General features: G+C 42.4%; 1 protein-coding gene across 2 annotated transcripts in view; it reads right to left on the reverse strand.

Annotated features, from left to right (window-relative positions):
- Window positions 1–741: 741 nt before the first annotated feature.
- Window positions 742–17,202, reverse strand: part of igdcc4 (immunoglobulin superfamily, DCC subclass, member 4) — a 53,260-nt gene continuing 36,799 nt past the window's right edge. The window contains exons 7-20 of one of the 2 annotated variants that reach the window (XM_034578987.1): window positions 16,114–16,524; window positions 15,873–16,037; window positions 14,897–15,034; window positions 14,176–14,358; window positions 13,103–13,318; window positions 10,731–10,832; window positions 10,435–10,621; window positions 9,143–9,270; window positions 6,673–6,843; window positions 6,433–6,567; window positions 4,756–4,858; window positions 4,414–4,594; window positions 4,106–4,234; window positions 742–3,241 (exon numbers count right to left, since the gene is read on the reverse strand). In XM_034578987.1, coding sequence (XP_034434878.1) covers window positions 2,708–3,241; window positions 4,106–4,234; window positions 4,414–4,594; window positions 4,756–4,858; window positions 6,433–6,567; window positions 6,673–6,843; window positions 9,143–9,270; window positions 10,435–10,621; window positions 10,731–10,832; window positions 13,103–13,318; window positions 14,176–14,358; window positions 14,897–15,034; window positions 15,873–16,037; window positions 16,114–16,524 — 2,783 coding nt within the window. In that variant the 3' untranslated portion in view covers window positions 742–2,707. Of the gene's footprint in view, window positions 3,242–4,105; window positions 4,235–4,362; window positions 4,595–4,755; window positions 4,859–6,432; window positions 6,568–6,672; window positions 6,844–9,142; window positions 9,271–10,434; window positions 10,622–10,730; window positions 10,833–13,102; window positions 13,319–14,175; window positions 14,359–14,896; window positions 15,035–15,872; window positions 16,038–16,113; window positions 16,525–17,202 lie in introns of both variants that reach the window. The other variant, XM_034578978.1, reaches the window with a different exon arrangement.

Here is a 17,202-nt window from a genome sequence, read left to right on the forward strand (position 1 = left end):
CCAGGTTTCAACTGTAGGATTTTTACCTCTGCCACTGAAGTTATGTTTTTTTATCAGCGTTGTTTAATTGTTAGTTAGCAGGATTACACAAAAATGACTAAAACAATTTCCAGGATTTTTCTTTTTGATAAATAGGTGAATCCAGACTTCTTTTTTTTTTACTTTCATCAACATGGCGATATTGGGCGTTTAGCTTGGCGGAGGTATGCACTCTCCAAGGTGCCCTTCTCGTATTGAATTTAGTTTAATATATCTTTTACATAAGTGAGTGGTTGTATTTGTTTCTCTTTCTGTCCTTGTTTAAGCTTACTGTTTATTGGTGCGAGCTGATTGGCCATTCAAGCCAAAGTCAGTTCCCTCAGCTTCTCTCTCTATCTTTTTGTTTAATATTGCACAATACATTGTTCCTTGCGTTGCTAAGGAGACAATAAGGTCACTCAGTTTATTCAAAAGACGTATTTAGACCATAAACTTCAGTTTTATAGCTGTCATCAAACCACTGCTCTGTTTTTTACTCTTGACAGAGGAGGTCAAATAAAAGTTAATGGGGCAAAACAGCTAATAAGTGATAATAGCTTCCTCTCCGTCCTGACAGGCCCACACTGCCGAGAAAGCTTGCCATCAGTCATCTGTGTAAAAGTTCACCCGAGATGAACTCTGTCAAGAACATTTGGGGATGGAATTTACTGCTTTTGCCACCAAAAGGTTTAAATGCTGCTGTGAGCAGAAATTGTATTCTTTGTTGTTGCTCTTTTCTCTGTGGTTTTGCATTTTATGTATATTCCATAAAACATCCATTAATCCATTAGGGCGCACAAGTGGCACATGTGTCGAATGGCAGGAGCTTTTTATTTCCTTGTCTGTTGTTGGCGTCAGTGTTACAGCAAATGCAACTGGATGAAATCGGCTCCAACTAGTTTCACAGGACGTTGCATGTTCTCTGAATGGGTTCGACCGTAACATAATACTGAGTGAGACACTCTTTCAATCTGACAAGAGGCTGCGATGCACAAAGCGACATGATATCCTGTTGAACGTAACACGAGAACATTACAGTCAGTGTATAGACGAGTTTTTCTGCGAGGAGGAAAGGCTGTCAAATCAGACAAATTAGGAAAAAAAGATCTTAAAAAGGTGCTAATTACATTAACACTAATAAAACCACACTGGAAAGCATCCTGAAAAGAAATGAGGTAGTGCTGTTGATAAGGAGTAGGGATGCACCAGTTCCCCCTTTTAAACCCAAAAGCATACATCTTCAATTGTATATATTGATCCAATACGTAAGGAGTACTAAAGTATGGGGTCAAAGTAAAACAAAACAAAATGGCAAATTGACTTATTTTTCCTGATCAAACTCTTTTTTATATGTGGGCAGACTAAAGCATTGTGGAAATTTTCCATACACCTGAATCAGGTCAGTAAAATCAAGATTCCCTTCGAAACCCTTAAAAAAAACATTGGATTTCCTTTGAAAAATACATTAAATTCTTATACTGAGCTGACAAAGACAACTGGCTCTAATTAACGGCACAGTATCTCAACAACAGTGTGGACAGTGGCGCATCCCTAACTGGGATCCAAACCAGTAGAGTGGTCTGTAGATTGGTTGTTGTTACATCTTGTCTAGTTCTCCCACCACCATACTTAAACCAACATGGTGACTAACGTGTCAACATGAACATGTAAATATTACTGATTCCAGAATGAGATATCCACCATCTTTAAGACAAAAACATCACTTCACTTTTCAACTGAGGGTCCCTGGTTTACAAATTCACAACACCTGGATACATAGAATTTTGGCCAGGAAAATTTAATGTGTACCAAATCTGTATACTCAATATCTTTTTATATTTTGTTGTTTGTTTTCTTCCTTAGTGTTGACATGTTTTTTTAACTTGTTCTGAATACAATAATCCATATAAATATACAGAGACTATAAACGCACCAACAATATGTAGGCACCTGAGACCCCCACACTCCAGTCAGGAAATGTGTCTGTAAATGTATGTGACCAACTGAGCTTCTGCGAAATACCGCACAACCAGCCATGCTTTTTTAGCTTTGTGTGTGTTTCCGTGTATGTGTGTGTGTGGACCCTGAGACAGCAGGAGGCTGGAGACAGACACAGGTGTTCTGCACTCTGTGTGTGCGGATATATACTCTTCAAGGCGTATTCCTCAGTGCCACAGTAGAGCAGCATCCACGTGACGAGGCCCAGGGAGACCCACCCGGGCCTCCACTTGTGATCCTCCCATCCACGATTACAGCCTGTTCAAGTGCCCGCTCGCTCGCTCAGGGAACGTTCCAGGCCTTTTCTCATTCCTGAGTGGAACAGAGCCATGTGTGACACAGTGGGAATAGCCTCTTTCATTCCACTCCCATCTGGTTGGTTAAATATTTCTTTTTTCTCTCCTATGGACAGAAAAGAAACCCAGAGGACCGCACGGTTGCAATGCTAGAGAAAGCATATATACAGTACTCTACCACAAAAAATATACTGTATATGTATACTGAATACACACGTATGAAACAATGGATTCAACGTACTTATAAAAACTTTGCAGGGAAGAGAAAGAAATCCAATAATGAGGTGCATAAAAATAATCCTTCAACAATCTTGCTGGGTACATTTGTACTTTTGAAAGGAAATCAGTCTGATGTCTCTGTGTTTGAGGAGGGGCCGCTGCCCCCGATGCAAGCGCTACGGGCACAGATAACTGTGTGCTGCTGAGGTAGAGTGTACGAGGCCGGAGCTGACAAAGGGGGAAGGGGACAGCCCGACAGAGATGACCTTCCCCGGTGCAGGAGGGCGGTGTCTGGAGTCGCCGTTTCCCAAATGCTCTGACCTCAGCACAGACCTCACAGTCTTCGGGGAGTGGAAGCCATTGGTGAGCCCCGTGTCCTGCTGGGGCTGCACGTTCACAATCGGCTGGTCTCCTGTGCCTTCCAGCTCCCCGTTGTGATTACCCACCAACTTGATTGAGGGAAAACTCGAGGGTCTTTGGGCCAGCGATAGTTTTTCTAGACGTTCCTCCTCCCCTGGCAGACTTGGCTCGCTCAAAGGGGAATATCTGTCCTCTGATAATGAGGGTCCCCTGGTGGTGTTAGAGTCCCCCTCCCTCTCGCTGCCCTCCTCCTCTCTCTCCCTCCCGAGATCTGACAGCTCTGAGTGAACAATCACTTCTGCCTCGACCTGGTTACTGCACAGAGACGTACACAGATGACCGTCTGAGCCCTGCAACAAAACAATGTCTCAGTTACTTCAGGCATTTCAGGAATGAACAGTCATCACACAGACTATTCACCAAACCCCCTATCCTGAACAGCAAACATCCAATCATAGAAACTGTAAGTGGCCTGTCAACCTTTGGGTTTTCCCACAAGCTGCAGAGGTGTGCGTGGGGCTGTAGTATGAGTGATATAAAAAAAATTACTTATCTAAACATGCTTAAATAGTGCTTTACAAAATACATGGCAATAGAAACAAATGAATAATTTAAATTAATTTAAATTAAATTTTAAGCACCAAATCACAGCATATTAATGTCGAGACCTTAAAAATAAATTTTTGATCATGATGTAAACACCTCTGTCCCTGTTTTCCCACAAATCAGTAACTTTCACAACGTTACCTGCAAAATGTGTGCCCTCGTATGCCAAACAGAAACAAAGCTTTTCTCTTGTAATATAAAATGTGAAAAGATAATGCGATCATGAACATAAGTATCAGCACTCAAACAGTGTTACGTTGTTCGGATCTTACATATTTCCTATTATACATATCGTGCAAGGACTAACAACGTCTACCCTGCAAAACAAGAGTAATGCTCTTTCTTAATTTACGTGTTTTCTACTTAAAAAGTCCTGCTTGTAAAATAACGTACGAGAATGTCAATGCTAAACATGCCATCATTATCATAGTCAAAGATGAGCTGTGCATAACAAAGAGCTTGACTGGCATAGCGATAGTAACTATAGTGAATTTCTGTGGGGTGGGAGATTGACTAGCAAGGATCAATTCACAAAAAGCTGCTTATTCAGACAGACTGGTACCTAAAATCATTTCAGTACAAAGTCATGGTTTAGTTCATTCTTTTACCGTGCCGTTCTCAGTGATCAGCATGTTGACAGCTCCATTAATGAGTGCTGGACAGTCCTCTGCTATGGTGTCTCTGTATCTAGTGATTCTGTTGGCCCAGTTATGACTCACAGAGCCGTTCCAAGCCGCCTGCAAAAGGAACAACACAGCAGATGTATCAGAATTATGACTATTATCCCTCTATCAACACTTGAAATAATAAAAGAGTATCCGAGGCCCATCTGGAAAAAGAGTTTCCCCCCCTTGCAGGTTTTGACCTTGGGCTCAGGTGCAGGGGCATCCTCCCCTTCCACTGGATTAGCACTTGCCATCAGGCTCTGCTCCTCTGGGGCCTCTGCGAGCGGCTGACCAGACTCTTGGCTGCCTGGGGGCATCAGTGTCTCCAGCTCGTGGCTATCGCTGCACTCTGGCAAGTTGGAGGGGATGGGGAAACCTCCTCTCCTGTACTGAGGGGACACAGCTGTGGAGTCCAGCCCCCCAGATATCTCCCTATGTAGAGCAGAGATCGAAGCATGAATTTCATTTGCTTCATACAGTTGCTTCCTGTATGATATGCGCGACTTGTGTAAGTGAAAACAAGTGGGATGGATCTGGAAGGTAGATGAGCGTGTAGGTACTAAACAGGCCCCGACACGGTGGTGTTAACATACCTGGATTTGCCATTACGAAAGCTGAAGCACATGCAGAGGAGGATGCATATCAGTCCCAGACACACGCCTACGATGATGCCTGTCACCGCGTGGATGTCCAGCTCTGTTACAATATGAAAGAACAGAGTTTACACAAAGCAGAAACATGGCCAATCTCAGAAATACGTTGATATTCATATTTGATCGAGTGCCAATAACTTGAAACTTAGAAAATATGAATTATTATGACACGTGGGTTGAAATGTTACTTGGCTCAGGCATGATGTAAAAAGACTGTGGGAATGTATTGATTTCTTCATTTAAGACAAAGTTACTTGAGCAAAGTGATATTAGGAAACATTCGACTAGGGAGAGCAGAGCTTCATTGGTATTCATTTATGCTGGTATCTTTGGCTGCCTGGACATGGAGAGGAAACAGATGGCTGCAGCTCTCACCACCCACCAGCCACCTCAGTCCCACTCACACTGCATACTGTCAAAACTGTTAATGCCCATGTGCACAAAATAAAACTGTGACTGACTTTTTTTTAAGGGTTTGAGTCAAAATAAAATAGCATTTTTAAATGTTTTTTACATCAAGTATGTTTTACGTTCATATATTTCGGGGAAAAAAAGTCTGGACATCAATTATCCATTCAGTGTGTCAGACTTTTGGTTCCCTCTGTGTATAATTGTGTGTGTGTGTGTGTGTGTGTGTGTGTGTGTGTGTGTGCGTGTGCGTGTGCGTGTGTGTGTGTGTGCGTGAATATTATGTATGGATATGTAGGTTGACGGGTAATCGTCTCACAGGGGAATAAATAGCTCTGAATTTATGACCCCCTTTGTTTAAAGAAAAAAAGGTCTCTTAATTATTACAGGTAAAAGCTATACTGCTGACTGATGGAATTATAATGTGAATAACGAGGTAGCATGTTTAAACACAAAATGACATGGGAGTCAAGAAAGTGCTTTTCACAGCAATTCTGCGAGGCACAGAGCAGTAATTCAAAGAGGTCCCCTGAGGGTCAGTGATGATGCCGCCCCTTTGATCCTTATTGTGCACCAGGACAGAAGAGTGGAAATACCAGTCGTGCAAAGCTGCACTTTCAGGACAAATTACCAACATTATAGGAGATACAAGGTGTGTGTATCTGTGCACAAGTACGTGCGTACACGAGGTACGTGTGTCCTTGTTTTGCTATCTTGGTGAGGACCATATTTAGTATTATTATTATTAGAGCGGATTCTTTTGCGATGAAGATACATCAATGTGAGTGTGTGTGCATTTATGTTTTAGTACCTGTGTTTTTGTGTGTGTGTGTGTGTGTATACAGTATGTGTACGTGTGTGCGGGCGTTTCTGTGTTTTTACATGTGTGTAGGTGTGTCTGTGTTTGTGTGTGTTTGTAGGTTGCGTGCATGTGTATGTATGTGTGTGTGTGAGTTGGTGCATGTGTGTGTGTGCGTGTGTTTTGCTTATGAAAATAAAGAGAGTACAAAATGTTACACATTTTTTGTATGTACTGACAGTCAAACATTATAATTAGCAGTTAATTAACTATCAATAAAGAATTTCTTAATGGAAATGGAGGTTAGATAAAACATTTGCTTTCCCACAATGTAAAAGCTCCTCTCGTACTGCGTTCCTAAACATACTAGTACTTCTTTTCCACGTATATATGTACTTCATGATATGTACCATATTTCTGAAGGGCAGTGTGAACATCCATTACAGGTGAATAAGGCCCTGACCCCACCACAGTAGAGGCTCCCAGCTTGAAAAAGTAGTTGGTGCCGCTGGACAAACCCTGGACCTCCATGCTGGTAATGCTCCCTGAGAAAGACAGTGACACAGAAAAATGTTGTCAAAATCCACCATCAATCATACCGACCGTGCTGTGTCCAACACACAAGTCATGTCACGCCTGCCGACACCCACCATCCTGAGAGAGATTGTTCCACAAGTGCTCAGGCTGGCTGAGGTTGCCACTGTACAAGATCACGTAGCTGATGATGACACCGTTAGGCTCCAGTGGAGGGCGCCAGCTCACCAGCACAGAGGAGGAGTCCAGAGCACTCAGCTGCAGCTCCTCCGGAGCTGTGGAGGGCCCTGGAGGAGAGAGGACGGCCGGGTCAGTAATTAGAACCGAGAGATGAGGCCTCGCAGCTGGGGAATGTATATTGCCTTTGTGAAGGATTTGACATGTTGTGCGACAACCATCTGCGTCCTCATGTTCCCACCACCTGGGTACAGGAGAGAGGGGCCGAGCAGGGCAATGGGGGAATGGTCTGGGGCTCAGGTGATAATATGTGGTAGCAGAGAGCATGAAAGGGTGACGGGTGGTAATAATGTCATTTAAAGCTTCCCACTCTACACTCACCAGCCTGACTTGGCTGCCAAACAGAGCTGCCGGGCCAACATGAGAGCACTACTACACCTGGGTGTTTTATTACAGCCAGTTAGAAGTGCTCCATGCCAACCACTAATACTCGTGTTCCCTGGCCACTGGCCAGCCTACACTCTGATCAGCATGAGTGAGCATACATTAACATGCATATAGATGCTCCTGTACACTCACACACTTATATTACAGTATTTGGAGTCAGAAATTGAGCACCTTACTAGCTAGTGAACATGATTTAAAAATGCTTATGTAAAACTGGTATAATGAGCCTTGAGCTCATCCTTAAAAATGTTGTCAAAGAATGAATGTGCACTATAAGAAAAAGATGAAACTAGAAACTGAAGAAATCGTGCTGGGATTGCTGTCTTCTTCACAAGCTAAAGAATAATGGAGTGGCTGGTTGAATTTGTGTTAGGAAGCAGTGAAGTTGTGTGAAGATTTGGTTATAAAATAAGGATGAAGAATGTAAACTGGTGTAAGCAGTGTATGGGGTCAAATATGGGTCCTTAATATTTTATTGTAAAGACTTTACTGAAATCAAATTTGTGAATGTTCAGTAACGTTTTCCAGCTGTACAAATGCTTTGTTAAAAACAAAAACAAAAACAAAAGCCAACTTTATTTTATCCAATCAAAACTAAACTCCTCAAGCATCACCTGTTCACGTAAGCCTCTGGCCTCAGTTAATGCTCTGCCCTGCTTCTTATTTCTATCCTGTTTTGTGCTAATTACTTTCTTTTCTTTTCTCTTCTGTTCTGTTCTCACAGACATATGTAAAGCGTCCTTGGGTCTCTTGAAAGGCGCAATATAAATGCAAGCTATTATTCTTATTCTTATTATTACCATAAAATGTCTTTACCCATTAGTTATCCATACTTTAATCAATACGGACTCTTCTATTGTTTGGTAATCGTACAACATGCAGCACATTTTTATATTATACACACTCCTTTTCGGTGTCCAGCAGGTTTTATAGCCTAACTACTGCAACTTAGGGACAAACATTTTCTTTATCCTCCCCTTAAATCATGAGAAACATAAATGTCGTAATATTTTTGTGCAAAGTAACTGCAACAACCTTGTGTATTTGTACTTGTTTACAGGCAAGTCTTCTCTGGTCCAACGCAGCAACTTTAATGTAAAATCCAGCAGCCAGTGTAGTGTCTATGTCTGTATTTATGCCTGAGCTGACTAACCAGTCAACTAAGGACACTGACCATCCAATTAGACAGAGTTGAAATGTCATATCAGGACAGAAGAAAGCCTCAACCTGTCTTTAATTGGACCAGGAGGGCACAGAGGAGAGCAGCTCAGCCCCGGAGCTACAGGAAGTAAGTTAATGTTAACTCCCATTCTTCAAGCAATTGGGTCCTGAAAGTCCCGTCAAGTCAAGTAAAGTCAATTCATGGCAGCTAGCTGCGTCACGCCAGGAGCTAGTGTGAGGATCGGCACACGGCCAACGGAAGCATCTAGCTTCAGAATGTGATGTCTCTCACTGCTCTAGACCACAATTATGAAGTCAACAACAGTCAAAAAAGCTCTTTAACCATCAAATTATCTCCATGGCAAAAATTTGAAGGACCAAGGAATACTATAACATTTTATTTGTTATGCTTTTTCCTTTGACATTTATTCTAACAGAATAACCTGCATCCTCATTCTCCATTTCCAGAAATGTGTTTGAACACATTTAAACTTGGATCTACCCCAAATATTTCAAGTTCCTGTATTTTTTGGCAAAGTGAAGTTTCCTTTCATTAGCTTAATTGACTTATTCAAGGACACCCTGCAAAGGATGTAATGGAAGTGTTTTAATTCAACCTGAATTCCCATGATTAAAAAAAAAAATCTGAATTTACACTGAATGAATTCTCCAACCATGTAATTTCAAGAAAGCTCCCACCTACTGTAGGTAGACTGCTGATTAGTGAACATGTTTTCAAACCTGGAGGGAAACCAGGAGGCTTTTTAAAGGTTGGGTCCATGAACAGGAGCAAAGACTCACGGTCAGACAAGGTGGACTCTTCAACGGTGCCGCTGAAGGGTCCCACCACGTCCACTGCATTAGACTGCACCGCCAGCTCATAACGGGTGAAGGGCCTCAGGGCCCCGAGCAGCATCTCCTGAGCAGAACTGGATCACATGAAGAAGAGAGTCGCATGTTAAACTTTGTAATAATTCTAGAGTTCATATTACCTTTTATATTGTTACCTCTTATCCCACTGCAAGACCGTAAGACTTAGAACAATTATTGAATAAATCTGACACAACACGTACAGAGAAGGGAATGAGGATCTAAAGTTTATCCTTTGAAGTAATAAACCCTGTATAAGTGTACAAGGACACATCAACACAAAGACAAAATGATGTGCTTGTAGTTGTTGCCTCCTAGACTCTTCACATTGACACAATGGCGGTAATCAGCAGTATAGTGATATAGTGTAGAATTCACATGGGAAATTAATGCATTAGTTTGTTCAGAGTTGAACATATAAGGTACTCTTAAAGATGAAAAACAGCAAACGTCTGGCACTGTGAAGCAGAATAAGAGAAAACGCTGACATTAACTGGAGCAATTTAATGAAACCAACAGATTAGTGTGAGAAAATGAAGGCTGAACTAAACTATGGCCTTAAATCCTAGACTGTATATAAAGATGGGGGACATGACAGCTCCCCAAAAGTGAAGCCAAATCATTTTGATCACCCCCTGGTGGCTGTCTGCAGTGTAGGTCATAGCCCAGGCTTTGGACATGGACTTAACCAAAGAGTCAAATTACACATCCAATTTAAGCAACTCTTATCCCACTGATGTTTGTCCAAGGGGTAATTTTCTGTTAAGTTTGGTTTTAATTAATTATGTGATGTTATAAAAACAGGGTGCGATGTCATGATTGACAGCTGAGTCTGACTCGCGATTGGTCGAGTGGCTGCATCGGCAAGACCTCAATCCTGCGGCTCCACACCAGGATCACTACTGCACAGAGACTGGCTCCAAATTATGCCAAAAGCACAAAATGGCTGCACCTGCATTCTGGATATTTTGGCTTCATTTTTGAACAGTGGGAGGATGTGGAGAGGTATTGTCCATCTTTATATTCAGTCTATGCATGAATCACACAAGCTGTGAAACATTTCAATTTGGTGACCGTTTTAGAGGTAAAGTCATCATTTTTAAGTTGTCTATTTCATCAATGTCTGGGTTTGTATTATTAATGAAGATAAGTTTGCTCGAAAACACTGTGGAGCTGAGCCTTGCGATGTTGTCCTTATTCCATGGAGGGTTGTGAGCTCTGACCTGGTGTGATAGGAGACCAGGGAGGCGTTGGTGGTTCCCGCTGGGCTGCACCTCACTGTGTAGTTGATGATTCGTACATTGCTGAAACGAGGTTTCTCCCAGCGCAGCCAGATGGAGGTGGAGCTGTTGGCTTTGGCCTGGATGCTGCTTGGGGGCATCGGAGGGGGGCGCATGGGTGGCGACGATGCTTTGACACACACAGAATGTTATTTGTTATTATCTATTACCAAATTATTGTGGAAGACATCCATTCAGTCACTTATGTATACATTCACACATGCATGGAGATATCTCACTTCTGTCATGGGCCTTGTCTGTTCTTCCGTTCCACATTGCAGCTGCTCCATCGATGTGCTTGTTGAATGCCCAGACCCTCACCTCATACTGCCGGTCAGGGGCTGTCACACACACACACACACACACACACACACAGACACACACACATTGAGAGAAGAAAACAGAGTGAGAGGAAGAGAGGGTGGATGCTCCATACAGAACATATGAACATGTAAACCCAGGCAATACTTTTACATGGTGACACAAGAACCTCATTAATCTAAATAGTGATCTGAATAAGAGCAATCTGAATACAGTCAATGCAGTTGAGGTCTGTTTAGATTCTGCACCTCCACAACCTGGTTTGGAATTCCAGGCGGCTCATTCATCCTTTCATTCGTTCACTGATTGTGAACACATATTCTAATTCTGCTCTCACTCCTACCTGACATCTCCTTCCTCGAGTCACCTGACCTGCTCCTCATCCCCACTCACCTACTCCCATTTCTGAGTCCCTCATTAGCTCCCCAGTACATATACAGTGCCTTGCATAAGTATTCACCCCCTTTGGACTTTTCTACATTTTGTCATGGTATAACCACAGATTAAAATTTATTTCATCGTGAGTTTATGTAATGGACCAACACAAAATAGTGCATCATTTGGAAGTGGGGGGAAATATTACATGGATTTCACAATTATTTACAAATAAAAATCTGAAAAGTGTTGAGTGCATATGTATTCACCCCCTTTACTGTGAAACCCCTAACAAAGATCTGGTGCGACCAATTGCATTCACAAGTCACATTTGCAAGTCACATAATTAGTAAATAGGGTCCACCTGTCTGCAATTTAATCTCAGTATAAATACACCTGTTCTGTGACGGACTCAGAGTTTGTTGGAGATCATTACTGAACAAACAGCATCATGAAGACCAAGGAGCTCACCAAACAGGTCAGGGATAAAGTTGTGGAGAAATATGAAGCAGGGTTAGGTTATAAAAAAATATCCAGAGCTTTGAACATCTCTCTGAGCACCATAAAATCCATCATAAGAAAATGGAAAGAATATGGCACAACCGCAAACCTACCAAGAGGAGGCCGTCCACCCAAACTGAAGAGTCGGACAAGGAGAAAATTAATCAGAGAAGCAACCAGGAGGCCCATGGTTACTCTGGAGGAGTTGCAGAGATCCACAGCTGAGGTGGGAGAATCTGTCCACAGGACAACTATTAGTCGTCTACTCCACAAATCTGGCCTTTATGGAAGAGTGGCAAGAAGAAAGCCATTGTTGAAAGGGATCCATAAAAAATCCCGTTTGGAGTTTGCCAGAAGCCATGTGGGAGACACAGCAAACATGTGGAAGAAGGTGCTCTGGTCAGATGAGACCAAAATTGAACTTTTTGGCCTCAATGCAAAACGCTATGTGTGGCGAAAACCCAACACTGCCCATCACCCTGAGCACACCATCCCAACAGTGAAATATGGTGGTGGTAGCATCATGCTGTGGGGATGCTTCTCTTCAGCAGGTACAGGGAAACTGGTCAGAATAGAGGGAAAGATGGATGGAGCCAAATACAGGGAAATCCTTGAAGAAAATCTGATGCAGTCTGCAAAAGACTTGAGACTGGGGCGGAGGTTCATCTTCCAGCAGGACAATGACCCTAAACATACAGCCAGAGCTACAAAGGAATGGTTTGGATTAAAGAATGTTAATGTCTTAAAATGGCCCAGTCAAAGCCCAGACCTCAATCCAATAGAGAATCTATGGCAAGACTTGAAGATTGCGGTTCACAGACGGTCTCCATCCAATCTGACTGAGCTTCATCTTTTTTGCCAAGAAGAATGGACAAACCTTTCCATCTCTAGATGTGCAAAGCTGGTAGAGACATACCCCAAAAGACTTGCAGCTGTAATTGCAGCGAAAGGGGGTTCTACCAAGTATTGACACAGGGGGGTGAATACTTATGCACCCAACAGATGTCAACTTTTTTGTTCTCATTATTGTTTGTGTCACAATAAAATTTATTTTGCACCTCCAAAGTACTATGCATGTTTTGTTGATCAAACGGGAAAAAGTTTATTTAAGTCTATTTGAATTCCAGTTAGTAACAGTACATAATGGGAAAAAGTCCAAGGGGGGTGAATACTTATGCAAGGCACTGTACCTGTCCATTTCCACTGGCTCTCTGTCAGTCTTTGGACCTTGGCCTATGTACTTTTTTTTACTGCTTGTATTTTGAATCTTATTCACATACTCAAGGACCAAAGATCAAAGACCATGAACGTCTGTGTTGTTATTGCATTTACCTTGAATTTTTCTACATCTTGAACATTTTTAATTAACTTGAAGGCAAATTACATTCAGATGGGCGTCATGGTAACCACTCACCCAGTCCAGTGAGCAGATGATACCTCGCCTTCTTTCGGAGCCTGATGGTGTGGGTTTGTGTCGCCCTCTTCTCACCAGTGGCCGACTCCTCGGTCTCGACCTCTCGGCAGGACAGCTTGTAGCCAGACACCAGGGTGTGATTGGGTGAGGGATGCCATGTCACATTGAGCGTGTTCACTCTGGCTCTGATTTTCAGCTCAGTGGGGGCAAAGATCACTAAAAAGGATTGGAAAAGAGATAGATACAAAAAAAATTAAGTTTAAGTTCAACTTTCACTTACTGTCTAAATATATACTGTACTGCCAGCTGATTACTTGAAATGCAATACCTGAATTTCATAGTAATAGTAGTAGCATATTGTAGCATCTTAACCTTCGCCACACATAAACACACACAGATATGTACTTGACCATCTTTCATTTCTTTATGTTAAAATGTAAATGTGAGTAGCCATCGAGGTAAACATTTATAAACAGATTCTACATGTGAATTTACAGAATCTGTAGATCAGGGACAAGGTTTCGGGGTCCGAAGCCTTCTGGTTTCCATTTCTAGTTTGAGGAGGCTTTAGTTTCCCGCGGGTAAACAGTTATCACACTGTATCAGACTGAAAAGGCGAATGAAAGACAGAGTCCTGGCCCAGATATCCACTGTCAACACCACAAGCTCCAAATGTTTGGCTGTTGCCCCAAGAGACTACTTTGTAGTTAGATGATAACGGATGGGCTCCGAAACTGCAATCGAGGTAACCCCAGTAAACGTACTATTGTACGTTTACCAGGGCTAAACGTACTATTGTTTACAAACTAATACTGTCTAATAAAGTTTCTGTCGAGGCTTTATAGTTACCATAAAATAAACATTCAAAAACATTCAAAAACTATTCTTTAAAATGTCATAATTTGAGTCCAAGATATATATAGACAGTATTAAATAAAGGTATTTTCATGTCCATTAGTCTAAACTGCATTGGACCATACACAGGACATAAATATTATGGGTCTGATCTGACAAAAATGAACCACAACAAAAGAAAAAACAAAAATTTCAGAACGTGGTTTTGAGTTTCTTACCCATGCTGTGGTCACTGTGGTTGTAGTGAGCTAATGTCTGGTGTTGGGCCCACTCTGATGGGACCCCAAAGCCGACGCCTGTTCCAGCTGCAATCCTCAGTTGGTACGCCTGGTTGGGCTGCAGCTCTCTCAGTGTAAACTGAGTCTCATTACCCCCCACCTCCACTGAGAATACAGTTTCCACTGTGGGAACACACAAGAAACACATTAATATATTCTTTAAGTACACTATCTTTGAGTTTTTCTAATGTGATGATTCAACAGATAATATGTATCACACAGGGGAAAAACTGTGCTCTGTACTGAGGTGTTTTTGCAATAACTCAAATAAATTGTTGTCTCTCAAGGACAACCTGTTATGACGCAGCTCCTCTCACAGTGAGCTGGATCTCTCCATACATTTTAGAGAAATGGGTATTCAGAATAGATGTTTTCTGTTCTGCAAGTGCACGAAGCATAATTAACCCTGTCATACACATCTGCAAAAATATCTGTACTCACAAACCAGTGTAAACCATGTTCAGAAACAGATTATTATATTCATAGTAAAGAATAATATTTCATAGAGTAATGTAGACTGTTAATACATGTCCATTTATACCGATCATTTGTGTCAAGACACAAATTGATCTGAAAGTACTCAGTGTGCGTCACAGAGATGTTTTTTCACTGGCAGCTGAAATCAGCTTGTTGTCAGCTGTGTCCAGCAGGGATGACTAACCCTGATCCAGGGAGCTGTACTCGATGCGGTAGCGGGTGACGGCTCCTCGACTGTACTGTGAGGACAGGGGGTGCCACATCAGCCTGATGTCTGTAGGGGAGGTGCTGGCTATGGAGAGCTGGGGGGGTGCACTCGGCACTGCAGGAGGGAATGAAAACAGAGACACTGATCTGGCTGTTGATGCACATTCAAGCCAAATCCTACAGATCTGTGACGTTGCAGGACAGTTGTAAAACACACTGTATCTGTCAATAATCTATCATAGACTGTAAATAAATGTGGACGACATGACAGCTCCCAAAAAAGTAAAACGAAAAAAACATCTTGATCGCCACCTGGTGGCTGGCTGAAGTATGGATCATGAATCCAACCTCCTCCATGTTAATGGATTTGACACGGACCAAACTACAAAGTCATAGTAAACATTAATATAAGTTTGGTGTTATTTGTTATTTGATGGTATTACAGCAGGATGAAATGCAGAGATTGACAGCTGAGACTGATTCACGTTTGGTCAAGTGTATGGGCGGGACCACGCTACAACAGCTCCATCCCCTGATCACTACTCCACAAGCACAAGATGGCAGCGTTCATGTGCACAAAATCTTCGGTCTTCATGTCTGGATAGTGGGAGGAGGAGCAGGAAATGGGAGACGTGTCGTCCATCTTCATATACAGTCTATATAATCTATCCATAAAACTTTCAAATGTGCATTACATTAGTGTTTTTCTACAATAAAATGTTGGCCAGCTGAACGTAAATACTCTTGTGTTATGTCTCTACTTAACGACTCCCATTTTTTAAAATTGTGACAAGAAACCCTGAATGGGTGACAGTGGTAATTCATGAGTACTTAAATTCAGTTACAAGGTGATGAAGCTAATAATGAGTGCTTTGTGAGGCAGTGAAGTATCCCAGCCTGGCCTGATTTTACCTGTGTGGCCTGATTTTACCTGTGTTAGTTTGATAACTCACCATCCTCCAGCATCTCTACAGTTATAGGCAGGGATCGTGGACTGGCCCCCAGGGGAGAGTAGGCAACCACAAAGAATCTGTAGGCAGTGTGCGGGAGAAGCTCTTTGACGTGATACTCTGTGGTGTCATTGTTCATCGCAAACTGGTACTCCACATTATCTGAGCCTGGAACGAATAAAAAAGTATTCAAATCAAATACTTGTTTAGAAACTAAAATGCCTGCTGTATGATAGAGGCATACCTGCGGCACGCTGGCAGTGCACAGAGTAGCCTATGATTTGGTCCGAGTTGTACTCCGGTTTCTCCCAGGTGAGCAGGGCAGATGTGCTGGAGTAGGGTGTGGCAGACAGGTGACGTGGAGGGCTAGGCAGACCTTCCCTCACAATGACAGTGAGCTTGGCAGTGGCACAGGCCGTGCCCAGCCCGTTGTCTGCTATGCACTGGTAGTAGCCTGAATCATCCGGTGCCAGCTGGTTGATGAGCAGGAGTCCAGGGCTTTGGGTCTTCACTTGTCTGAATGGCTTGATGGGTTTGCCATTCTTCAGCCAGTGCAACACAGGGGGAGGCTCCCCTGAGCTGTTGCACACAAACCGGGCTGTGTTCCCCCGGGACAGGGACGCTGTCTCTGGGGGTTGGAGAATCACTGGAGGGGCTAATGAAAAAAGAAAAAGGTTTTAATTATTCAATAAAATAATTAAAGGTCATTTATTGCAGAAGATGAAAAATACACAAAGCTCCTTTTCATAAACTGTGTCTTAACCCTAAAAAGTCGACGATGTCATACACAACAGCAAAGGACATCGTACACTTTTATTTTTTAATTTATTTGCTCAGAAGGATTGTGCCGCTCCAATAAGGGCTTCATGACGATCATAGCCCTTTCAGAACATTTTTAATCCAGCCTTGAACTGTACTGTCTTTTTGGAGATATTAATCCATAATGACAAATCCAATACTGGATGTTTTCTGTGACTATTTATCCATTTCTCTCTGTTAAAAGCAGTTATTGTTGTTGTTGTTGTTAGCATGGTTGTTTGCTGCCAACCGGCAATCCCACAATGTCTTGGGTTAAGTCTGTCAACCAATCAAAGGCTTTATTCCTGACTTGTCGAACAATTAGAGGCTGTGTTTCTAACTGGGCATGTGTGTGGTAGCTCTGATTTCAAACACATGGTACAATGGAATAACATGAGACTTAACCCATCCTGGTATCTATAGATTAGTTGTCGTAGAGGTGGTGTAGCTGTGATGTGGCCCTTTGTCTCATTGCAAATAGAAACATGGCATGGCACACCTGTTTGTTATAAATAAAAAACAGAAACTCACATCT

Source organism: Hippoglossus hippoglossus, chromosome 3 (genome assembly GCF_009819705.1).
Source record: "Hippoglossus hippoglossus isolate fHipHip1 chromosome 3, fHipHip1.pri, whole genome shotgun sequence".
In the NCBI taxonomy this organism is placed as follows: domain Eukaryota; kingdom Metazoa; phylum Chordata; class Actinopteri; order Pleuronectiformes; family Pleuronectidae; genus Hippoglossus; species Hippoglossus hippoglossus.